The sequence below is a fragment of the Callorhinus ursinus genome, unplaced genomic scaffold (genome assembly GCF_003265705.2).
Source record: "Callorhinus ursinus isolate GAN/ISIS: 27379988/994484 unplaced genomic scaffold, GSC_fseal_2.0 scaffold34, whole genome shotgun sequence".
Classification (NCBI taxonomy): domain Eukaryota; kingdom Metazoa; phylum Chordata; class Mammalia; order Carnivora; family Otariidae; genus Callorhinus; species Callorhinus ursinus.
The window spans coordinates 2,233,940-2,259,572 of NW_027397096.1; the positions used below are offsets into that span (position 1 = coordinate 2,233,940).

General features: G+C 54.8%; 1 protein-coding gene across 5 annotated transcripts in view; it reads right to left on the reverse strand.

The window, feature by feature from the left end:
- Positions 1-25,633, reverse strand: part of ABR (ABR activator of RhoGEF and GTPase) — a 172,003-nt gene that overhangs the window by 20,047 nt on the left and 126,323 nt on the right. For 4 of the 5 annotated variants that reach the window (XM_025851259.2, XM_025851261.2, XM_025851262.2 and 1 more), the window contains 7 exons: positions 24,134-24,299; positions 20,753-20,875; positions 20,334-20,409; positions 19,783-19,887; positions 18,951-19,025; positions 15,854-15,951; positions 15,313-15,444 (listed from right to left, as the gene is read on the reverse strand). In XM_025851259.2, coding sequence (XP_025707044.1) covers positions 15,313-15,444; positions 15,854-15,951; positions 18,951-19,025; positions 19,783-19,887; positions 20,334-20,409; positions 20,753-20,875; positions 24,134-24,299 — 775 coding nt within the window. Of the gene's footprint in view, positions 1-90; positions 280-15,312; positions 15,445-15,853; positions 15,952-18,950; positions 19,026-19,782; positions 19,888-20,333; positions 20,410-20,752; positions 20,876-24,133; positions 24,300-25,633 lie in introns of those variants that run through there. The other variant, XM_073879318.1, reaches the window with a different exon arrangement.

The window sequence follows — 25,633 nt, forward strand, 5'->3', positions numbered from 1 at the left end:
GGGTGGGGGAAACAGAGCTGCCGGCAGTCCCCAGCCCTCCCACCCCCTCGGGCCCCCCCCCCCCCCCCCCCCCCCCCCCACCGCTAGCACCTTTTGGCGGAGCAGCTTGCTGCGCACCCGGCCCCAGAGCCGTGCGCCGGTGTTGGGGGGCCGCCTGCTCCCCGGCTCCTCCAGCGGATCCAGGCAGCAGCGCTCCAGGGGCTCGCACACCGCCTTCAGGCTGCAGTCGGGCTGAGGCAGAATGTCGGTCATGCCGGCGGCGGCAGAGCCCGGCCCGGACTACCACCCGGCCTCCGGTGCCGGCTCCGGGGACGCGGGAGAGGGTGCGGGCAGCCTGGCCGCTGGGGGCTGGGCGGGAGCGGCGAAGACCCAGGGAGCGGGCGGAGCGCTCGGCGCCCAGGCCGGCCCGACTCTTACTCGAGCGGGGCAGGGAAGCGCATGGTGGGAGGCTCCGTTTTCTCCTCCCCTCCTTGGAGACGGCCTCCCAGAGGAGCGCACCGGTGGCAGCCGCGGGGGCCCCTCTCCTCCGCCTGCTGGTCCCAGCTAGGCTCGCAGGGACTCCCCAGTGCGTGCGCCACGGACTGCCCGAGACGGCGCGGGGACCCGCCCCCACCGAAGGAAGTGACTCAAAGAAGGCACTGGAGGCTGCCCCTCCAAAAAACCCAACCTCCGGGTTTTAACTCTTGGCAGGCTGGGGCTCCCGCTCACCGACCCTCAGCCCAAGTACTAAATAAAGTTTGACAAGCAGCTAAACACAATCCAGTCCCTTCCCCTCTGGATCCCCGGTTAACCCCTTCACCACCAGGCTGCTCCCTGGCGGCCCGGGGTGTCTAAGGGAGGCCTGGGAGGAAGCCAGAAGGGGTCTGCAGGGGCAGGAGCTGCGTTTTGGCCCTGGACAACCGCCCTTGTCCCAGGCAAAGGACCCGCGCCGCCCTGGAGTTCTGCTCCCCTACTCTCGACTCCTGCCCCAAGGCCCCTCCCTGCATGCCGGTTCGGTGACCGGGCCAGACACGTGTGGAATGGAACTCACAAACCTCCTCTTGGGAATGTAAAGAATAAAGAAGATTCCCAGTGGGGCAGGCTCCTGGGCTTCAGTGGACCGGAAGGACCTGGCCGCTATGGGCTGTCTCCAGGGACGTGAGCAGAAAGCCAAGAATGACACTGGTTACAAACGCCCAGCAAGAGGTGCCTCTCACCCAGCCACTTTTAACCGTGGCCCCGTGCACCTCACCAGAAAAGCCCAATATAGGTTGTGCCACCAGGGGCAGAGGACATCCAATGGCAAAGGGGCAACCAGCCACCCTGTCTGGGCTGGGTGTGGCTCAGAAGATAGAGAAGAAAGACCTTGCTCTTGATGCTCAAGTTGGTAAACATTCTAATCAGAGTGAGAAGTGAAGCATCCAGTTAGAGTCTGGTGTCTGGGGAAAAGAGAGAGGCCTGAACCCCAGACGGTTAGGGTACACAAACCCCAGAGGTACCCGGGACGTCACGTTACGCATTGCTAGGCTCAGAATAAGGAAGGATACCAACATTTTCACGGTACCATCCATGAACCAGATCCCACACAGAGAGCTTTCGGATATCCGATTGCATTTAAGACTCACAACTTTTGTGAGACTTGGGTTATGTCTCTGGGCTCAGGGAGGTAAAGTTCTTGCCTGAGGTCAGGCCACTGCAGCCGGGGAGTGACAGGTCTCTTCCACAGCTGCTGGTGCTCACGCCTGCTCAAGTGTGGCTGGTTCTTCAGAGTCGGGAAAAGGCGCTGGGTCGGCACATTTCTTGGTTGACCCCAGGGCCGTGGGTCAGGGCACAGAACCAGCCCTTGGCATCTGGAATTCTCCTGCTGGATCCCCACCAATATGTAGGTCTTGCGGCTTAACATCAGAGACCCTCTGTGTTTTGTTGAGCGAAGGGGAGCTTCACTACAAAGATAGCCGAGACCTGATCATAGTAAGAGCTGCCCTTAATGAGCCCATAATACCTTGGACAATACTCCCTGAGGGGGAGGGAAGGAGACCCACAGAGGCAGGGACACACGTGTGTCCCCTGACCAGCCAAGGCCTGAGCCACCCTTCCTGACCTATTCTCCACCTGCCTCTCTCAGGGCACCAGGTGCTACCTCTGAAGGGCGTCTCCCTCCAGTCCCATGAGGGGCCAGGCAGCCTCCTCACCCTGGCTGTCACAAAACCCCTTTTCTCCAGGAAGGCTTTGCTCGCTCCTGCAGCCTTCACTTCTCCAACTCATTCATTTCATTCAAGAGGCACTGACGGCCTGGCTCTGTGTCTGACCCTGGCTGGGGGCTGAGGAATCACAGACATGTATCAAAAGCCTGACAGCCCAAGAGGAGAGCAAGACGTGGGCTTAAACACATCTTAACAGGAAACAGAAAAGCATTCGTGCACTTGGCACATAGCAAGTGGGCACCTACCATGTGCATACCCAGATGGACAAAGCATCATCTTTGCTCTCAAGAAACCCAGTCTTAAGCCATAAGAACATACAGATAAAGTGCATTGACAGTTGAGAGAAAGGAGAGAAAATTTCTAGCCAGGGGAACCATGGAAGGCTTCCTGGAGGAGGAGGGGTTGGCATGGGCCTTAAGAGCTGTGGAAAAAGGCCATCCACCCTGGCTTTCTTCTGCATTCCTCTGGCTAACGTGCAATTTCTGGTTGTGTAACTGGCTGGTAAGGGGTCATTATAATTGCTGACCATGTCAGTGCGCTTGGCACCACCAGCTGGTTAACTTCAAACCCGGCCCCTTGCTGGCTTTCTAAGGTTCTCTCCCTTCTATCTGGATCATACACCACAGGGTTTAGGTTGGGGGAATGCATTGCAAGGTGTGCCCCGCCCCCACCGGGTGTGTGGGAGAAGGAGGGCAGTACAGATCCTGTTCCCAAAGCCCCGTGCTTCTCTGTCTTAGGAACCCCAGGCTCAATACTTGTCTGGGTAAAGCAAGCTCCGATTGGGTGAAAGCTGGCCAACTGGTCTCCATGGTGACATAAGCGCCTGAGCAGATGGGTAGCTGAGTTGGGAGGCTCTTCCCTTGAGATGTTCATCTTTCCCTGGCTCCCTGTGGGCTGGGGGCTCTCTCTGGGACAGCACAGATTTGCCTTCTCTTCCCTCAGCCTGACTCACTCCTTCCTGGAATCAATGGTCTAGGAGCAGGCCGCAGCCGGCGTGGGGCGGGGGGGGGGGGGGGGGGACGCGGGGTTGTGCAAGACAAATGTTCCCAGTCAGTTCCTCAAAAGCAAAGGTCCGAATTCTGGTCCCTCCAGCCCACCGCGGACCCTTCCACATCTTTGCCGGATGGACTAGGCTCAGGCTGTCCTGACCACCCAGGAAGGGACTGCATCCCCTCCTCCCTCGGTTCATCCCTTCCATCCAGCCACACCTGGCAGAACCCGCCTCTGAGGACAGGCAAGAGCCCCCTGTCTGGATAAACAGAGCCTGGGCGGAAAGGCCCACATGAACAGATGTCGCTGTCTTTGGAATTAAAAACATTCCTAGTGGACTGCCCTGTCCTCCCTCATTCCCGCTCCCCCCACCCCAACCCTGGCTCTCTGCAGGAGGAATGAGAAGGGCCATCCTCGGGGAAATGCAGGGTCCCGGGTTCTACCTAGGGAGGGGTATATCCCCGGGCTGGTTGGGACTGGGCACCCAGCCACAGCTGGGGCTTAGGCAAAATCAGGTTAAAGTGGTCATCAGCAGCACCGAAGGAACAAGGGTCAACAGGGAATATATGTAGCCTGAGATGTGTGGGTGGGAGACGCAGGGACGGCCACCAGGGCTGCCTTGACAACAGCTGGGGGTGGGGATAGCTTCCAGGCAAATCCTCCAGCCTGTGAACACGAGGAAGAAGGTTCTTTCTCAGAACTTTTGAGATGCTGCTACCACTTTCTGGAGTGACCTCCTTTCTCCCACTGGAATGACTTCTGTCTTCTCCCCCAGCCCAGACGGGAACCCTGATTCCCTTTCCCTGTCCTCTAGCCAAATGACCCTAAGTCAGGAAAGGGGGTTTCTGTGCAGCCAGCTAGATCAAGGCCACAGGCACCGCGGTGCACAGCCTGGGAGCGAGGGGCGGAGGGGAGAGCTCCGCGAGGCTACCCAGAGAGTCCGGGCACAGGAGCTGGGAGCGTGAGAGAAGCCTAGGATTGCGCTGAGGATGGAGGCCAGGAGGTCTGCCAAGAATGCTCCTTCTCAGCCCCAGAGCACAGCATGGGGCAGGCCCCACAGGAGCAGAGCTGGGGGGCAAGGTGGTGGTGGAGAGCAAGGTGGGGTCTGAGGCTGGAGGGCTGCAGAAAGGAAGCTCACAGCAGACCCAGCCCAAAGATGGGCATGGGAGTCCAGGCTGAGAGGGCCAGCAGGGCCAGCAGGGCCGGGGACCCCAGAGAGATCGGGGCCCTCGTGCAGGCTGTGCATACCGGTGGGGGGGGGGTGGCACGTTGCAGGGCACCTGTGAGAAAGGAGGATGGAAGACTTCCCTTAAGATTCCTGGCTCCGTAGTCCCTGCATCCCTAATGCGTGTTCTCACCTCTTCTGGTACTTCTCCTAACCCAAACCTGTGCATTGGAGGGGCACAGATCTCCAGAGGATGAGAAAGTGAGACCCATTTATGCTTTTCTATCTATCTATCCATCCTTTCCAAATATCTGCTATGTCCAAGGCCTGCATTAGGCCCAGGGACAGAACACTTTGCTCAAAGTCACTGAACAGCCAACGGCAGAGCTGAGCCTAGATGCTATATTTTCCCCCACTGACTCATGCATTCATTTATCATTGAATAGATACCCGCCCCCCCCCCCCCACACACAATGCCAGGCGAGGAGGACCGTGAACGGGTCCCAGTCTAACAGCCACCCCTGCAAGGAGGTAACAGCAATCGGGACTCTTTCAGGCAGTCCAGGCCAGAACTCCCTGGGGCCTGGGCCCAACTCACTGACCAGCTGTGCATGGGGCTGCAGGCTTTCAGTTCTGGAACCCCAGCCTCCAGGCCCGCCCCAGGTGTGGCACGGTCCTCCCGTGTCCTGGGGCCCGCGCCAGTGGACAGCACAGGACAAAACACGCACTGCTCCCCTCACAGCCTCGGTCCACTCTGCCTGGCTACCCGGGGCTGGTGTCTTGAGGGCGCCTGGTGGCTCTAGGTAGGCTGGAGAAGCTGAAATAACCACAGAGCTTGTCCACGGCAGAAGAACTATCCTGATGGCACATCCCTGGCAACCCCTAGTGATTCTCACGGCATATTTGGTCATGAAACGGCTGGAAAACCCACTTGAGTCTTTGGGAACATCTTGCTTATCTAAAACAAAACCCACCGAGGGACAGAGTGGGCAGAGCACACCCACCACATGTCCTTCCATTCCTTCCCCATAAAACTCATGGCCAGACCAACACCCAGCCTCCCTTGGCCTCTTGCCTGCTCCTTCTCACAGAAAGGAGGTGTATGGCCAGGGTCCTCCCAGTACAGTGGAAGGACGGTGGTGGGGGGAAGGGGGGGGCCAAGCAGAGCACCGCAGGGGGCCCCCCCAGGCCTCATGCTGAAGACATTAACAGCCTCAGGCAGGAAGGTCTGAAAGTAGGTCAGGGTCCACTGAGCCCCCATGCCTTTCTTCTCCTTCTCTATTACCCAACTCTTTTTCCACCCAACTCTGAGCTCCGAGTGAATAGGAGAAAGCTCCTGGGAGCCCGGGAACCTGGGTGAGAGTCCTGCCTGGTCACTGGAGACTCAGGAGCCACTTTCTCCCTCTGGGCTCAGTTTCCACACCTGTCAAAACAGGAGCCTGGACCAGACAAAAGGTCATCAATGAATTTTTTTTTTTTAAGCAGAGGACACTGTCTTTCTTTCCAAATGAAATCTTATGCCAGAGTCTCCCTGCCCCCTAATCAGATAAAAGCAGAAGAAAGCAGAGGCCCCCAGCTGAAGGTCCCTCCCAGCAATCCCCAAGCTCTGCGGGCGGAACCTGGAGCCCCCAAGCCTCCTTCTAGGGGATGGTTCTCATGAGAACTGCTGTTTCTCTTGACCACAGCCACAGGCCCCCGCTCGCCCTCAGGGTGCAGAGATGTGGAGGCCAGGGAGATTAGGGGCTTTTTAAGGAAACTTCTGGGTCAGAGTCCTAGATCTGAAACTTGTGTCTTATCTCTACTTTTCCCTCTGTTTTGGGAAAACCGTGGGCCTCCGCTTTGCTGGTGTGGGTTCCCTTCAGAGGCCTTAGAATGGGATAACGCTTATCGAGTCATTCAGGCTGGTGTTTTCTGGGTCACCCTGGCCCTGACGCCAGCACGGCTCAGTCCCTGCCTGTAAGGGTAGGCGCAGGCTGTGCCCCGGGGTGAGACCCTTACCGCGGGCCACCACTGCTCACCCCCTCGATGCCATGGCAGAAGCTGGGCTGCAGTGAGGGGCTGCGGTGAGGTCTGCAGCGCCCGTGGTGAGGAAGGCTGGCAGAGCCCATGCGAGGTGCCCCCTCACAGCATTCACGTCTGCCTCAGCGCCCCCACTTAGGGATGTCCCTGGCAATTCCTCTACTAAGTCCTTTTCTCAGAGATTTCAAAAAAAATCAAAAGTGAGACCACCGTAGGGACCGGTGTTTTGATTTCTGATTTCTAGGAGGATACAGTTGCAGCCTCCCCCTGCAGGGAGCTTAGCGGTTACTGAGAGTGTGCAATATGCCGGGTACGGTCAGCTCTGTAATCTCATTTAATATTCACATGGGTTCGAGAGGGAGCACTCCAAGAGGTCACCTGGGGCCACCTTGCTATCCAGTGGTAGAGCTGGGGTCAAATCCGGCTCTTCCGCCTGAGTCTAGGAGCCCCCCAGGGCTGGGAAGAGCGCACCCCTCTTTTGGTTGGCTGAGAAGCTGGGTATTCTCAGGCACTGAATGAGTCAGCCCCCAGGGTCCTCTCTGGATCCACTTCTCTGCTCGACACCCACCCCTGAGAGGAGGGCTTAGGGAGTGGGCAGCCAGCCTACCCCTCAAGGGGGCATTCTCAAATGGGCTGGGAGAGCAAGAGGGAGACTTGAGCGTGCAGCTGCTTCTTCTGGAATGCTTCCTGTCTCCAGAATCCACTGGGCAGGGTCGGCATCCCCAGCTCAGGAACACCTGGGCGGCAGGCGGCTGAGCGAGGGAGAGGAGAGAGAGGTTGTACAAGTGTGGGGAAGTCCTCGGGCAGCAGGGGGGCCCTCTCGAGGGGTCCTGCCTCTGGCTTCCCCCCATCATGCTGGCCTGCTCTCCAAGTGTCAGCACGGCATCTGGACCTGTCTTGCGGAGGACGAACAGCGACTCCAGCAGTGGGGGGGCAGGACAACGGCTCCAGTCCCACGGCCCCCGGAAGGAAGTAATGTCAGAGGCAGGGAGAGAAGCCATCCTGGCGCTCACCCTCCCCCGGCCCCATGTGCCCCTTGGCTGGCACAGTGGTGATGGCAGTGCTGAGAACAGAAGGCAGCAGGGATAGGAAGCGCAGACTCCAGAAGCAGACTCTTCCCCTGGTCATGCACGTCAGGCCCGGGCTGGGTGGCGGGGGGTGGGGGGCTGGAGAGCCACACCCCGCATGGCCACCGCCACGTCCCAGGGTAGGGGGCTGCCTACGGCTGTGAGGTGCCAGACCAGGGGGGTTGGGGCTGGGGTGGTGGAATGAAAGGGAGAAGCCAGCCACCAGGCTTTCTCACAGCTGCCCCCACCCCCCAGTCAAAACCAGGCCATTCCCAGGACCCAACGGCCCAGCTGTGGTAATTGTGGCTGAAGGACATTGGGAGAAGGTGTTAAGGACCCACGTGAATGCCCCTCTGTCATCTCACCCAGGGAGGGACCCGGCACCTCCTCGTACCAGCCATGAAGAACCAGAGTGGGCAAGAAATAAAAGTGTTTTTGGGTTGGCCAGAAAAACAGGCTCCCAGAGCAATAAAGCTGGCATGCTCGACCCCCCAGCAGGGTCAAACAGGGACAACAGACCCCTTGAGGGCCAGAGAGAGGGCTGTGGGTGGGGGAGCCCTCGACTCCTGCCCTAGCAGGCTCCTGACCCACGCTTACTCTGAATTTCCTCCTGCTCTGCAGAGTAATTGAAACCAGAAACGACTCCGAGCCAACAATGGCCCCTTGTTCCTGGCTCCTCACTCACTTTGTGCTCGGGCCTGACCACACCATGCCAAGCTGAGAGCTGCACCAAGGGGGAAGAGCCCAGAGCTGCTCAAGCCAGGGTTAAGGCAGGGAAATATTGGCTGGCAGGTGGTGAGGGCCCTAACCTTCGCCACCAGCCTACTTTGAGGTCAGTTCATCAAAGCTGGATCTGACTTCAGCCTAAGAGAACAGATGTGGCCTCAGCCAGCCTGAGGCCCATACACAGGGGGTCTCTGGCAGGTGACGGCCTTTGGGGCGGGGGGGCTGCTTGACAAGCTACACCTGGAGTCCCGCAGTAAGGTGGAGGACAGTATACCTGGACCTGCCAGTTTGAGCAAAGGACTGTCATCGTTAGATGAGTATGGACTCTGTGCCAGCCCTGTGCCAAGGGTTTCATGGGCTTCCACATTCAAGTCTCATGAGGACCCATTCTATGGGTGAGGAAACTGAGGCTCAGAAAGTAAAGGAACTTACTCTGTTCTCTCAACTAATGAATGGAGAAAGGTGGACTGACCCCCAGATCTGTTTGGCCCCAAAGGCCCACCGGCACTGATGAATCAAAATTCTCTTCTGTCCTCTTTACTACATGGTGAGGACCTGTTCATTCTTTGTATCCGCAGCACAGTGCCCAACACTTAGACGGTGCTCAGCAAGTAGGAATGCATGAATGAGCCGGTGACAGGATGAATGTGCACATCATAGTTCTGACTGGGACATTCTGTTTTTTGAGCCTCACAACAAGCTGGTGATGAAGGTGGAGTGGGGATAATTATCCCCATTTCACAGATAAAGAAACTGAGGCTCCCAGAGATCAAAGGACTCAGATGGTGATCTTCTGACCCCCTTCTGACCTTCTGACTCCCTCCACACTCGATATATATAAACCACAACCAAGGGGAAAGCAGAAGAGATCTGAGGAAATATGGTCAAGGAGACAGGGATGCCTAACTTGGGGAAGAGAAAGCCAGGAGGCAACTGTTTTAACCCAAAGAAGCTAATAGTGACCAGTTGTGTCCTCTGCTCATGAAGCCCTGCTCTCTGGTGATAGCTGGAGACCGATGAGCAACTGGGTGGGGGTGGGGAACCTTGGGTTTGGAGAGAAGGAGGCTATGAAATCTCCATCCTCAAAGACCAGACTTTTTCTCACTTAAAAGGAAGAAAGTCTAGAAAACAACCGAAATGTCCATTGGTTCATGAGTGGATCAACAAAACGCTGATGAGTAACATACAGTGTTACTCAGCCTTAAGCAAGGAAATTCTGACACGTGCTACAGCGTGGATAAACCTCTAAGACATTATGCTAAGTGAAGTTACAGAAGGACAAATATTGTAGGAGTCCACTTCCATGATGTCCCTGGAATGGAATAGTCAAAATTATACACAGAAAGTCTATGGTGGTTGCCTGGGGAATCAGGTTTTTTTTTTTTTTTTTTTTTTAAATAAACTCTATGCCCAGCGTGGGGTTTGAACTCAATACCCCGAAATCAAGAGTCGTGTGCTCTACCGACTGAGCCAGCCAGAGGCCCCTGGGGAGTTACTGTTTAATGGGTATGGTCAGTTAGGATGATGAGAAAGTTCTGGGGGGGAAAGAACCAAGAAAGGAAAGAAAGAAAGTTCTGGAGATGGATGGTGGCGATGGTTGTACAACAATGTGAATGTACTTAATGCCTCTGGATGGTACACCTATATTAAAGTGATACATTTTATGGTATGTATTTCTTACCACAGTTGAACAAAAAAGTAAGGATCTAGGGACGCCTGGATGGCTCAGTCGGTTAAGTGGCTGCCTTCAGCTCAGGTCATAACCCCAGGGAACGGGGATCCAGCCCTGCATTGGGCTCCCTGCTCTGCAGGGAGTCTGCTTCTCTCTCTGCCCCTCCTCCCACTCATTCTTTCTCTCTCTCTCTCAGATAAATAAAATCTTTAAAACAGGGGACTGGCCTTCATGACCTCCTCCTGACTGTCATTTATAATAGTTCTGAACCCTCAACAAGCTTCCAAGAGGCCAGGTCAAGACTGTTACAGAAATCCCCCCTTTCCCCTTCAGACATGGGCTCTGAGCTTCAAAAGAGGAGGGAGGTGAGGCATCCCATTAGGCCTGAACTTTGCAATTGGGGGTGCAGGGCACCGGGATGGCTGGAGCTTCCTTCCTGGCCTGGGACCCTGCCCCTTCTCACGCCAGAGTCTTGAGCACTCCCAAAGTGAAGCTGCCTCCTACTCTGGGGTATGTGGGGGGGACAGAGCTGAGGGTGGGGGTTGTCCCCAGGCTTGTGGCTGAACTGGGGAATGGCAGGGAGCAGGGGCATGGAGGGGCTCCTCTGGCTTAGGTGGCTTCTAGGTCTCAGACTCCTCTTCAGTCTGGTGTCAGTGGCAGGAACTGAGCTGTGGGGTCCTCAGGGAGAGCTCTCCCCTCTGGCCCAGCCAGTCAACAGGGCTGAGCCCTGGGAATATGCTAATCAGCCAGCGGGTAGGTCCCAGCTGGGGATAGCACATCTGGAGCCGGGAGCAGCATGGTTGGAAATAGACTGGGATAAATATATGGGAGTCCCCTGGGGCCAGGGAGCCAATGCAGACAAAGGGGGGGTCTCCTGGCTGAGAGGTTCCCGGGCTGGGCGGGGGGCTGGGCAGCAAGAAGGAGGTGGGCAGTGGGGGTGGCCTGGATGGAGGATGTGGAGATACTGGCCCCTTGGGGGAGGAGGGAGGATGACAAAGGGAGGGCTCCTGAGCCTAGAAGAGGAGAAACACATCCAGCTGGGGTGGGGGGAGCGGAAGGAGGGCTCCACCGAATTTGTAATGACAAAAGGCAGACCCCTGAGGGTCACAGACTGACCTTCAAGTCTGCCCCTGCCCCACCTAGGAGCATTTTCTCTCACTCATTTGTCCAACAGCCAACCAAAGATCACCAACCTGGGACTGGGCTCCTGAATTTAGAACCCTTGCTCAACCACTGTGGCAAGTCACTTACCCTTTCTGGTCTCAGTTTCCTTCTTGCCCTAAAACAAGACTGGATTAAATGCCCTCTAGGATTTCCTCTGGCCTAATACCCTACTGATTCTCTTCTTTCATTCATTCCATCAACCTAGCTCTTACTTGTGTGACTCACAGTTCCTCCTGCTCAGCGCAGGCGGGCTCCTTAATTTCCTGGGACACTCCCTGCACCTTCCCGCCTCCCTGCATGGCCACGAAGGCCCTTTCCCCTGAATGCCCACCCTGCTCCTTTTTGCTGATCCAGAGCCTGCCCACCTTGCTAGAATAACACAGAGCCTTAAAATGGCAATTAATGTGCTGGTCATTATGTAAAATGATTTTTATGAGGTATAAGAAGTACTTTTGATAAAAGTAACAAAAAGGGTCATTATAAAGACTACATACAGCCCTAGAAAAAAGGGAGGTTTATGAAACTATTACACGAAAATAGAAAAAATACAAACTACACACTTGTGATTAAAACTATACAAAATTTCTATGCCTGAAGAAGGGAAAAGGCACAAAATTAAATGGCTGTTTCAGAGGAGTGGGAGCAGGGATGGATAGTGATTATGTTTCAAGTCGCCTTACTATAATTGCCATTTTCCTTCTAATGTAAACATTGCATTTGGAATTTAAAAAACCCAGGGCTCTCAAATCCCTCTCCCTCCAACTCCTCCCGGGAGCCTCCCTAACTCCAGCCCATGATGATCTTGCCTTCTTTAATTCCTCCTGCACACTCTTCCATCTTATTCTGTAGAGAACCATGGCCAATGGGAGAGCACCTCAGAGGACAAGGCCTGGGTCTGCTTCCAGTCCTGCTTCCCGCCCTGCTTCCAGCCCTACTTCTGGTCCTGGTTCTGGTCCTAGTTCTATTCCTGCTTCCAGTCCCGCTTCCGGTCCTGGTTCTGGTCCTAGGTCCAGTCCTGCTTCCAGCCCTGGTTCTGGTCCTGATTCTAGTCTTGCTTCCGGTCCTGGTTCCGGTCTTACTTCTGGTCCTGCTTCTGGTCTTACTTCCGGTCCTGCTTCCGGTCCTGGTTCCAGCCCTACTTCCGGTCCCGGCTCCCTCCCCGCAGGCTTCCTGGCATTGGACGGGTTACTCACCCCTTCGGTGCCTCAGCTTTCTCATTTAATTGTGTTAATTGTGATTGCTTTCCTCCCGGGAGGACGCCCCCGAGATAAGGGCTGTGAGCATCAGCCCAGTGCTGGGCTCCCAGGAAGCTCTCGGGCATTGTCATCATCGTTACTGGCATCCCTTCTTGTGCTTTCTAGTGGCTTGGCCTGTCTTGATACACTTGTCTCATCCTGAAGCCAGGCCCCTATGGCCCTTGGAGCGGCCCGTGAGTGCTGGGTACACTGCGGAGGGATCATTCTGCTGCCCCCCAGGTGCACCAGGCCGTAGATATCCCCCCTACCCCAAGGTAAGAGGACCCCAGACTAAAGAAGGCTCAGGCTCACTCACACCATAAAGTGGGATGCTGGGGTGGAACATCACCCTGCCTCCTTCTCCAGGCCACTAGCCATGCCAGGGCCCTGTACCCAGGCTGAGAGAGTCCCTGACGGAGGCCTGGGGCATAGGGATACAACACAGCAGGGAGGGCCTGGCTTCCCTGCAAACGGTCAGCAGAGGCAGTGGGCCTCAGTGCCCTCATGGGGAGGATGTAATTGTCATTTTCCTTGCAGGGCTGCAGTGAGGATCAGAGATCACGTTTGGGAATGTGCCTCCAAGAGACAAGTGCTGCACACACATGTTGCTGATTGATGCTGCCACTTGCCTGCCCCTAAGTGCGCCTCCCACCCCCAGCCTGCGGCTCCAGATTCCCTGCCCCCACTGGGACTGCCACATCAGGCAAACCCAGAGAGAGACTCATTCTGGAGCAAACACCTGCAGCTTAGGAAATGGGGTCCCGTGCTGTTCTCTAGATGGGCTGAGTGACAAGGGGCTTAGATGGGGACAGAGGCGGGCCTTCTTCCCCCTGCCTCTCCTTCAGCCCACCCGAATGTTAGCAAGGATGGCCCCTACTACAAGGCCACCTTTCTCTCCATCCTCGGCGCCTGCTTTAGGGGAGCAGAACCAAGTGCCAGAGGCTCGAGCCAATTCCCTTCTTTGGACACGTGGCAGAAAGGGGTGGGAGCAAGCTGTGGGAACAGACTGTTCCGTGGCTCCGGTGGGCCTGGCCACATGGGAATGGCTCAGTGCAGGCTTCCCACCCAGCCTGGTCATCCTCAGGGGCTCCGAGGCACGTCGCAGGGCAAGCTGACTTCATGAGCGTTGGCACACCCCTCGCGGGACACCCCCACCCCTCCCTGACCCACAGGAAGGAGGGCAAGACGGCTCCACAGCTGAGGGCCAAGGGTCGCACCGGGGCTGCGCCCTGAGGAGGGGAGGGTTGGGAGACTTCAGAGTCCTCCAGAGAATGTGGGCCCCGAGCTGGCCACTCACGGCCCAGGTCAGCTGGCAGCAGGAAGGTCTGTGTTTCTTTTAATATCAACTCCCAGGCATTTAACATTCCTCGAAGCTTAAACACAGAAACATTTTCCTTACCAGACTGTGCTTTCTGCTCTGCCAAACATAACCTGGCTTCCTCCCCTTCCCCCAAAGCCTCCATCTGCTCCTGTCTCCGAGATGTAATGATTTATGGTGTGTTTCCCCTGGGGCTTGTGCGGCTGACAGAAACAGGGAGGAGGAAAGCAACGGGGCTGGAAGTCCAGGTGGGGGATGGTGCCACGGGGCCCTGGAATCTGCATTCTGGAGGGGTCAGGGCCCATGGTGCTCCCTGAGCGGGCTGCTAACTCATCCATTCCATGGCCACCAGTGGCCCAGGGAGCATGGCAGTCACACATGTTTCTTGGCCGGATATCTCCTGGGGCTGGGCGGGCAGCACCCCTTCCCTGCCTGTCCCACCAGCCACCCAGGCATGTGGAGACAGGGCTCCCAGCCCTCATCCCTGCAGGAAGTAGGGTCCCAGGACTGACTTTACAGACCTCTCTCTCATCTAAATGACAAAGGGCTGGCTTAGGTTGCCTGGCAGCACCATATCCCTGGCGACAGTGCTCAAAAGAGCTGGTCCCACAGCATTAGGAAGGGACATGCACATGAACAAGGGTGACACGAGGCAGATGGCTGGGCCCCCACCAAACGATGCCATTCTCCTGTTCAAACACTCAGGTGAAACAGGTGGGGAGAGGAGAAGGCCCACATGGGTCCCCGAAGGGCACTACCACCAAGAACACTGAGCCAAAAGCCAGATACCAAACTCCGCATCCTCCACAGGGCATCAGAGAACAAACACTTCCTTCAAAAAAGTGCCATTCAGCTCCCCCGACTCCCCCCACCGGCCCCCGCCAGATCACATCTGGACAATTGTTAAGAAGCTCAGAACACTGAAGGCTCATGGGCTCAGATCCCAGTGCCAGTTTCCCTTGATTTCAGGGTCACAGAATTCACCCCCAATGAGGCCACTTGTGTCCCAAGGACGAGGCCACACCTGGTGCCAGATGGAGTGTGGATGGCTCCATGCTGAGTGCCAGCCCCCCCAGACCTACGTCCTCTTGACAGGTAAATGAAGAGTAATCATCTTCAAAACTGGCAGAATGTTCCAGAGACACAGGCTACAAACGAGGGCTTCCAAGAAACACAGCCGAGGCATGTATACTCTTAACCTGACTCGGGACCTGGCTCTACCAATACCTTAAGTCACTGAACTCCTGGCATGAGTAAGGCCCAGCAGCCCTAGCAACAAGTCAGAGACCAGCCCCCAGCAAGCCAGCTGGATCCTAAGGCCTTCCAGTCCAGTGGCAAATGCTCAAGGCCTCACTCCTCCAACGCCAGACATGGCTAACCAAACACAGCATTCATGGATATAGCCTCAGAATCCTTCTCAACACAATGTTCCTGGGAAAAGCCCCCAGTAGACCAGAGTTGGGATGTGAAAACAAAGGGAGTTGTCATCCCTTCCATCCATCGTGCAGGAGTGTGCATGATGCACCTGAACCAGCCATGGAAGACCGAGGAAGGAGCGCACATGGGCTTCTGGAGCTAGAATAAGACACCATCTCCGGCAGGAAAGAACCACCACCTTGGGGAACTTTTCTCAAACCAGTTTTGAACCCAAGTCACAAAAGGCCAAGCACCTTAACCAAGAAGGCAGGTGAGAAGGACTCCTTCCCAGTAGCACCACCTCCTGGCAGCTCCCAGAGGCCTGCCTTGGTGCCCCAGCTGCGTCTGGACTCTTACCTGGATCTGCCCTTTGCCCATGATCTTGTCCACAATCTCGTTGTTGTCCTTGTTGACCTTGGTCTTGTCATAGCACTTCTCGTAGCACAGGATCCTCAGGGACTGGGAGCCCTCCAGCTCAATCTCAAACTCCTGGGGAAAGATGGCACAACGATCCTGAACCTCCAAAGCTGAGACACACAGCTTCCTGGCGAGTGCGGGCCCCAAGGTTACAAGGGTTAGAAGCGGGTGACAAAGGCCCAAGAGAAGCACGTCATAAGGCATGGAGGAACTTCCTCCCTTGCTGGAGCCCCAGAGGCCTCCGAATTGCTGGCGTAGTGGCGTCTAGGCCTGAGCTGAAAACCCCACATCTAGCCGTGAACACAGTCCCAGACGCTAAATGAGCAGGGAGTGGAGGGCAGAGGGCTTAGGGAGACAGAATTCACCCAGCCAGCAGGCTCGGCCATCCCCAGACAACAGCAAGTGAGCACAGGGAATGGGGTGGGTACACCTGGTGATAAGCTCAGAGGTCCCTGCGGGGACGCCAGCCACCTCCACTCACCTCATCCCACTTGGGCTCTGTCGTGTCCCGGAACACCCTGGTTTTGGCTTTGCTGACAAAATAGCCAAAGGAATCCACCTCCAGCGTACAGTACAGGTCTGCAGCGGGGACAGGCAGAGACACACTGAGTGAGGCCCAAGGCTCGGGACCTCGGGAGGGAAAGGGGGATAAATGCCTCTGTCCCCCCAACATCCCTGCAGGACACCCTCCGTGTTCTCCTTCCCACAGCCCTACGTGCTCTGGCTCCTTCCCACTTCTCTGCCCTCTTCTTTTTTTTTTTTTTTTTTTTAAGATTTTATTTATTTATTTGAGAGAGAGAGAATGAGAGAGAGAGCACGAGAGGGAAGAGGGTCAGAGGGAGAAGCAGACTCCCCGCTGAGCAGGGAGCCCGATGTGGGACTCGATCCCGGGACTCCAGGATCATGACCTGAGCCGAAGGCAGTCGCTTAACCAACTGAGCCACCCAGGCGCCCTTCTCTGCCCTCTTCTTAGCCAGCTCTGCCCCCTCTGCCTCATTCACCGCCCTCCAGCTACACTGGCCTCCTCTCTCTGACCTGCCCCGCTGCTCCCACCTGAGGGCCCTGTGAGGCTTTGCAGTCCCTCCATCCCTGGTCCCTGCCTGGCTGCCTCCTCACCACTGAAGCCTCAGGCCAAGTCTTCACTGGCCACGCTGGCTAAAGAAGTTTTGCTCTCCCCCACCCCTTCTCCCACTAATCCCAGGTTCCTCAGCAGGGCATCTGGCATCTGAGGTGGAAGTCTCTGGAAGGCATCTGGCCTCTGAGTGCTGAAAATCTGGAGTAACCGCCACTCACTGTGACAACCAAAAATGCCCCCCACATTCCAAAAGCTTGGTTTGTTGTTTTCTTCATAGCACTTGACTTTAACTCAAGTTCTCTTTTCTGCCTGGTTTCCCCTCACCACATCAACACCACACAGGCAGAAGCCTTGTGTTCTTAGCTCCCGGTGAGCCCCAGCTGACGCGGCCACAGCACTGGGTGGCCACCCCAGGTGCTCTGCAAATCCACACCCTCCCTCTGGGGCTCAGACCCTGACACGTGTCCCCCTCCACGGGAGTGGCCATGGTTGTATCCCAGTGCAATGGTGCGCGGGAGGTGCCTTGAGGGTATCAGAGCCAATCCTCTGTAGTGTGAATCAAGGGGCAGAGGTCAGAGGGTGGACATCCATGCCCCTCCGAGGCCCCATTAGAGGGCTCTCCTCAGTGAGAAGGGAGAGTGGACGGAACAGCCCCCGAGTTGTCTCGGGCTGGGTAGGACATAGACCAGACAGAGCTGGGTATCAGGGCACGCTGGGAGGGGGGCACAGATTAACAGGCAAACAACACCAGAGGCCTTAAGCACCCAGGCCTCTGCCAGATCAGAGAGCAGCTCTGGGTGGTGGAGAGATGGAGGGCATGCATGCCATCCCCATTTATTGATTTTCGTGTGAGTGAGCACTGTCGGGTTAGGGGAAATTTCATGAGATAGAAGGAGGGCTTTGATTCTGACTGTCTGGGTTCAAATCCCAGCTCTGCACAAATCACTCAATCTTTCTGCCTTAGTGCTTTCATCTGTAAAGCAGGACTAACAATGGTGCCTACACCCCAGGCCTGACTGTGCAGATGTAATGAACGTATTAGGACAAAGAACCATGGTTGAAGATTCATGGGGCCTAAGCCCGCTGAGTCAGAGTGAACATGTGAACGGCGCTGGAGGCCGGTGGAGGGAGGAGGTGAGGACGATCTGGAGGTCAGGAGAGATTTTTGTAGTAGCAGTTCACCTCACAGACATGAGGTGACCCCCCTGACCCAGTTTGGGAGGCAGAACATCTGCTCTGGGAGAGGGGGCCACACCACCCCACGGCCCTGCTCCCTGAGGCCCATCCCGGCCAACAGGGAGCAGGGAGAGAGGGTAAGTCATCTGGGCATGGTGGGCCACAGACTCAGGTATGTGGAATAGCCTTCTAGAACTTACCAACCAGGAATATTCCTGGGCAGTGCCCCCTAGAAAGGGGTTCTGTGTCTGGGGAGGGTCCAGGAGGCTGCCCCGTGTATATGAGCAGCATGGCCTGAGTGGTAAGCGCAGAGCTCCTGGCCATACTGAGAGAAACGCTGCTCTAAAGCCAAAGGGATGGGCTTTGGTAAATGGGAGTGATAACAGGGACCTGTTATGCCAGGAGGGATGCCAGGGGGATCAGAGCAGAAGATGCACTTGAAAAGGCTCTGAAACAGGCCAAGGCATCATCCACACACTGGCCACGTTTGAGTTTTCTGCAGCACCTAGAAGGTACCCAGGCACCCAGCATTAAGGTACCCCATGAACTTCACAGTCAATGTTTGTCGAATGGCTGGTGGCGAGTTAATGCCACGTTCTATGCATGGTGCAGCGCAGGTAGAGGGGCCCAGGGCAGACCTCGTCCCCCAGAGACAAAGAGGAGGGAGTGGGAAGGGGCAGGCAGAGAGCAGAGGAGTCAGGAACCCTGGGTTTCTGATGCTCTGTGAGGTTCAGTCCTTTTATCTGTGACTCAGTTTTTTCCCTATGGAAGATAAATTCCTATGGGGGAAAATTAGATAAAAAAAGTGTAGTTGTATCTTGTCAGATGCTAAGAACGGCACGGATTTGGGAGACGGTGATGAAGGCAGGAGGGAAATGTGCAGCCGTGTGCTGGCAGAGCACACAACTCAGTCATCTCCAAGCCTGCTCTTAGGTCAGTATTGACAAGTGCGTTCGCTTTTTATGGAGAAAGCAGCTGAGGCTCGGTGAGGTTAAGGGGTCTGCCCGAGGTCACACAGCTTGTCCCTGGCAGGTGTGGGGTTAGAGTCCGGGATTTCAGACACCCAGGAGTTGGGGAGGGCTTGGGGAAGACCAAACCTCGGAGACACAAGGTAGGAATGACCCTCCTGCCAAGAGGAGCTGGTTCCTGACCGTTGGGGGAATGCCCACCCACGTGTCAGGGCACCCGGCAGGGCCGCAGCCTGGGCAGACCACAGCAGACTTGGTGGACCGTGGGAGGCCCCATGCAATGGGTTCATGGGCTCTTCCTGTGAAAGGATGAACCATGGCTCCCGCTCTTCCTAGGGTTGGGGGTCCGGGGCACTTACTGGCTGACTGCTTGAACCCCTTGGCAGAGTGGACGATGACATGGAGGAAGCCATAGAGTCCTGGAGACTCGTCGTCTGTAAGAGAGGAAAGCCCCCCGGGGTAGGGGTTGGCCAGAGGCCGGCTTCAGCCCCTTCTCACCCCAGGCTCGCAGGAAGGCCAAAAGGGTCGGAGGACACAGTCTGAGCCTTGGTCTCGCAGCACCACCTGGTGGCTGGAGGAAGAAGTTCCCAGAGCCCTCCGCTTCCGGGAATGTGAGCTGGTGCCCCTTCTCCCTCCGCTCAGCCTGGAAGGCCAGTCCACACCTTCCCTACTGGGCCGGGGATCTCATACCATATGGGGAGGAGAGCCTGCCTTCAAAACCCCTTCCCAACACCCATGAGCAACCAGCCCTGATCACAGTTCTCTGCTGCTCACAAACCTCCCATAGGCTCCTTGGCTTGAACAAACTCCTTTGCTTGGCATTCCCAGATCTCGTCCCTGGAAACTTCTGGCCTTACTTCTCACACGCTTCCAGCTACCCTTTCCCCCTCCACCACCACCATGCCCCATGCTTCGGTCTTTCGCTTCCATTATCTGACTACCTCATGAACATATTAACAACATGATTCCAGGGCACGAAGGTGCCAGATTCTTCTCTCAAGCCAGAGGGGGCCGGGGAGGAGTTGGGACTATCTGGGAACTCAGCAGAGAACAACCCCTATTCAAGCTCTCTATGTACCTGGCAATGGAGTTGTTACAACCATGTGTCTGGCTAGGTCCTTATGGAAGGTTCCAGCAATGCCCTGGGGGCTTGGGCCTGCTGATTAGACAACCTTGGGTTCCAGATCTTACCGTCTTTATTGCTGGTGACGGGAATGTTGTGTACAGTCCTAAGTTTGAAACAGGATCCTGTGAGTACCTGGAGCTCCACACTGCTCAGGACAAAGGCCTGGAGATCTGTAGGAGGAGCCGAGAGAGGAAAATGTCATCACAGATCCACTAAGACCTGCTGCTCTTCTCTGGGGGCTACTGCAGGAAACAAAGCTTAGCTCTAGGGGCAGAGTTGGTCACGGGAAGGGAGGGGAAGATTTGTAGGGACATGGGGACAGTCACAGGTGGCTTCCAACTGTGTGTGTGCAACACGGAGAGCAAGAGAGAGACAGACAAGCCTGGGCTCTGGGCCCAGGCCTATCGCTAATTTATTCTGTGCCATAAGCAAATTACTTAAATTCTTTGGGCCTCCAGTTAAAGTAACATCAGTTAAATGCCACCCGCCCTGGCACCTTACAGAGTGACCATAAGGGCCGAAGAGGAGACCGTGGACATCGAAGTGCATGGAAACGCAAAAGGCCACTCTTGCCATGGACACCCTCAGAGCAGTGTGGAGCGGGGTGGGACTTTACCCTTCTTCTGTAGCTTCTGAATGGCTTCTCTCCACTCTGACCTCTCATAGTCCGAGGACAGTAGGAACAGGTAGCTCTGAAGAGAGGAAAAGAGAATTAATTGGGGTGACCACGTGGCCAAGCACATCCCTGGCTCCTTCTTACTGAGGCGCCAGGAGGCTTGGCCAAGGTGGGAGCTGGGGAGAGTCTCCTTTCCGGGAAGCCCAGGCCCTGGAGTGGCAGTGTTGGTGATGGCCAGCAGGGGGCACGGGCTCCACACCAGCGGGGAGAGGGAGTCCAGGGTAGGAGCTGGGGCAGCATCCTCAGGAACTGGGCCTGAGTCCCTGATTCCCACAGATCATGGACAGGAGCCCTAGAGAACGAGCAGCCCTGGACTGAGGAAGGGGGCCGCCTCTGTCCCAACACCACCCCTTTCTGACCTTTCCATTCCGATTGTGGATCCGAAATGGGATCGTGGGGGAGTTGAGCAGCAGCAAGAACTCATTCTCAAACATCTTCTTTTTCAGGCGCTCGATGGCCCGGCTCTGTCCTTTGCTGGCTTTCTGTGGGGGCCGGAGGGCACAGGTGGTTTCCCTCACACACTCCACTCCTCACTCGGCAGCTCTAAGCACAGCACTTCTTGTGCATTCATCGTGTCTTTTTCTTTTTTTTTTATATTTTATGATGCTTTGACATCTAGGGGGTACCCAGCTGGCCAGGGAGAAAGCTACCCCTTCCCAGGGCAAGCTGACCCCTAAGCTGGTACATACCTTCCTGTGCACATACCTTTCATATACAAACCAACCAGCCCTGAGTTCATACCCCCATTCACTAAGCCAATATTCCTCTGCCCTAAATAACCCAGGGCCAGGTAGCAGACAGCTAGGGACCACCCGAGAGCCCAGAGCCTGCTGACATTTTTCAAACTCCCAGTCCTAAGCAGTTGCCTCTGCTCTGCTTTCCTTTCCTGCAGGAAACACAATACAGGCCCTGAGCCATGCTTTCCCCCTGTGCCTTCAGCATCCTGACCAAACCTGGTGCTTCCCCTGTGGCCCTGTGTAGGATGATGCACCCCTTCCTCTTGGAAATGGCATTAGCCTAAGCGTGTCATCACTCAGTCACTTCTATAAATCAGATCCTGGGTATCATCAAAACACCTGCTTAAAAACCTCAGACACCTTTCAGCAAAAAGGCCTAACTGCTTGCCTGGCACACGGGGCCTCCCAAGGGTGGGGCTGGCCTCCGTGCCCAGCCAAGTACCCTACCATGCCCCACCCTGCACCCTCCACCTCAGCTGCACCGTATTACTCCTTGTTCTGAAAAAAAACCCTTAGGTCTCAACCTGTGTCCCCCTTCTCCAATTTTTCAAGTTTATATTTTGTGAAGGATCCCCTCCCTTTTAGTAACTATTATGCTTCAAGTTTCAGTTCCAGCGCCAACTTCAAGCTCCTCAATTAGAATTCCTCTCTACTGCATTTTTTTTTTTACCCACTAGACTAGCAAAATGGTAACAAGTGCTCACAGCCAGTGTTGTGACAGTGTGGGGGAACAGTGACTCTCTCACGCTGCTGGGGTGACAGTGTGGGGGAACAGTGACTCTCTCACTGCTGGTGGGGGGGGATATAATCGGACACGACCTGTCCAGAAGTAAATCTGGCAATTAGAGCAAGCCCTCTGCCCCAGCCATCCCACTTGTAGGGAAGCTACCAAAGAGAAACAGGAGCGCAGTCAGGTTTACTGCAGTCTTGCCTGTTAAGAGTAAAGAACCAGAAACAATCTAAATATCTCGTACATCATTGTGCAATGAAGTGACAGGATTGAATAGGACGCAGCTGTTAAAAAGAATCTGATAGATCCAAAGAGCTCTAAAATGCACCATTAAGTGAAAAGCTTAAGTTGCAAAATGGCACATATAGTCTAGTCTCATTAAACAAAACAAAAAAATACACACCAGTAGAAGCACAGAAGAGTCTAGAAGTATATACCTCAAACTGTTAACAATGGGGGGTGGGTGATAATCTGTTACACTCTGTAGGCTTCAGTATTATATTTCTTGTGATAACAAGCCGGTGTTAGGTTGGTGATGAGAACAAAAATAAGCTTTAAAAAAGTATTATTAAAAAAAATCAATCACTGCTTTTTCTGTGACTCAGTGAACAACAACGTGCCTCCCCGGTGACTCTCCTCACATCGTGTCACATGCTGAGGTCAGTCATGGGCAAGACAAGGGACTCCTTGAGGTGTCTGGCACACCCCTGCAATGAGCAGCCAATGGAGCCCAGGAACTGTGGATTGGACTGAGCAGAAGGCCATGTGTGCACACCTGGGGCAGGAGGGAGGGGACGAAGTCCACCAGCAACCAGGACCAGGAGAAACAGTCAGGCAGGATGCCCTGGGGTGGGGCTGGTGGAGCTGGGGAGACAGGCTCCACTAAAAGCAGGGTGGGGTGAGGCCAGTCAGGAGGAGGACACCTGTGCCCCTCTGGGCAGATGTGCCCCTAGGGAGAGCCTCAGTCCTCGGTCATCCCCCTGCCCCAGACACCCTTGGGGTCATTCCTGCGGTCTTCCTCTCCTTCAAAGAGGGATGGCTAAGCTGAAAGGATTCTTAGAAGCCATCTGGTCGTGGATTCCTCAACAACTGCTTACAAAGCACCTACTATGTGCCGAGTGCTAGGGACATAGAACTGAGGAAAACAGCACGGTCACTAGAGTTCAAATTCAAGTGGGGAAAAGAGAAAGTGGACTGTGCAATTACAATTCAGAACCAGTAACGCAAAAGAAAGAGTGGACCCCAGGACCGGAAAGCAGGGCGCCCAACCCAGACGCAGTGGGTACACAGCAGGGAAGGCTCCCGGGGAGGTGAGGCCTAAGCTGAGCCCTGTGTGACATGCGTGGGGAAGCCACCTCCTGGGGGGGCTTTCCTCTAGCCACTGTTTTCAAATACATGAATTTAAGGCTATACATTTTCCTCTAAAGAGTGCTTTGGCCACACCTATGGGTTTTGATACGAGTGCTCTCATTTTCATGCAGTTCTAAACAGTCTGCAGTTTCCATTAGGATTTCCTCTTTACCTTGCCAAGTTTTAATTTTCTAGGCATATACTTAACCATATTCTAGTTGTTGATTTCTGATTTCGTTGCACTGTGGTCTGTGAACATAACCAGTATGCTATCAAATTTTTTTTTAGGGGTGGCTACTCAGTTAGTAGAGCATGTGACTCTTGATCTCAGGGTCATGAGTTCAAACTCCACGTTCGGTAGAGCTTACTTTAAAAAGAAAAATTACCAAAGAAGTGTTTTTTTTAAATTTCCGATTTCCTTTGCAGCTTAATACATGACAAATGTGTGTAAATGTTGCATACGGGCACAAGCTTCTGTGCATTTTTAGATCAAGCAGGAACATGTTAACCGTGGTATTCAAAGCCCCTCTCCCCTTACTTATTTGCCTACTTCATCTGTCAGTTTCTGAGAGGCCCCTCAAGCTCCTTCTTTTGCACTCATCCTGCTTTTCCTTCTTCTCTTGCTTTCCTTTTCTGTGGTGCTTGACATACACTAGGCAGCTCCCCATGACTAACCCTACTAAATTCTGAACACTGACTTCCTGGCCCTCCTTCCATCTGCTCAGTGCTAATGTGCCACCGCCAGAGTCTTTCCCCGAGCATGTCCTTGAGGCCTCCTACTCCTGCATCCTGTCTCCCTTATCAGACTCTCAAGTCTTACAACTTCCCCTCCTTCTGCCATCCTGCCACACCTGGTTTAAAGGGCCCCAAAGGAAAGGGCCACCCCACCCCCCATCTCAGCTCAGATACCAGGCTCTGCTCACCTCCTTCTGGATTTCACTCTTGAGGGCCGAGATCTTCATTTTCATGTCCTCCAGCTCGTGGTCTGGGAAGGGATGCACCTGGGGGCTGGCCTCAGACTCCTCGGGGGATGGAAACACTAGGTCGGCCAGGGGGATGTACCATTTGCAGTCATATTGCTGGTGCTTCCTGCAAACAAGCCGGAGAAAGACATGAGCGAGAGAGAACTTGGCTCTTCAAGCCTGAACTGCCAGAATCAGAACACCTGAGAGGGATTTGTTAAGAACTTGTCACAGGCAAAAATGATCCGTGTCCTTGAGAAGTCTGATCGGGAAACCCTCATGTGGAGAAATGACAGTCAGGGTCTAGGGTCAGGCAGCAGGGAGGGCTCTGGACCTTGGCCTTGCCAATCTTCAGGCCCAGTAGGACTGATGTTTTTAAACACTCCAAACCTCTAACACTTTCCTATTCCCCATCCCACGCTCTCCCCTCCCCCTAGCTGATCTATACTTAGCTCATAGTCATTGTCCTTTGGGCTGGAGATGGAATACACATGTTATTCTTAACCCTGATCAATAGAGGTCACGTGGGGGTACGGGGTGGAAGATTATAAAGCCGCATCCAAGCCCAGTGGGTACCAGTGCCGTGGTTCGTTAGTAATGTCTGTCACGGGCAGAGGACTAAAGGCACAGATGTGTTTGCTCATTATGACTGCCATCTGTGCTCTAGAACGATCTCATTTGTGATCCAGTCCCAGGGAGTCCCCTGCTTTACTGAAACGCGTATTACCTCTCCTCCCTCACCTTCCCCAGGACGTGGGTTCACCCCTCTGACGCTGGCCTCTTAGTGCTGAGAGGAGCATGAGGCTTGTCCCCCCGCCCCCGGTCCGTGTACTTGGCACACGGCAGTCGATAAGGAAATGGAGGTGGAACAATGTGGGAACGAGTACCGCACGACCTCTTTTGCTCGTGGCACAGGGCGGACCCCACTCGCCGGGGGCAGGGACGGAGGTGGAAAGCAGCGCTCAGGTCTGACTACAGCTCAGATCGCATCTTTTCTACCTCTAGTCGTGCGACCTTGGGCAACTGATCTAACTTCTCTAAGTCTCTCCTCTCCTCTGTGAGAGTTTTGGGGAAGACTGGAAATCATAGAGTCAAAGCATTTGCCATGGCACCTGGAATGGCATAAGCACTCAGTAATGACGGCAGATTTAATGAATATTCACAGAATCACAGTTAGCAAAAATTTAGAGATGTCTAATAAAAGGAGAGTGCTTAAGTAAATTATGGCATATCCACTTGTAACATCACGCAGGAAAGTAAAAGGATGATTACAAAGATTAGGCAGAGCCTGGGAAAATGCTTATGACGTGAAATGGAAAAAGCAGAGACCAAAATTGGGCATTCACTCTGATTACAAGTACATGAAAAAACATAAGAACGTTTAAAAAAACTGGAAGGAAATATAGCAGCAGGAGACCGATGCTTATGTTCGGGTGGGTGATGGGTTTTTCCCCCCTGTAA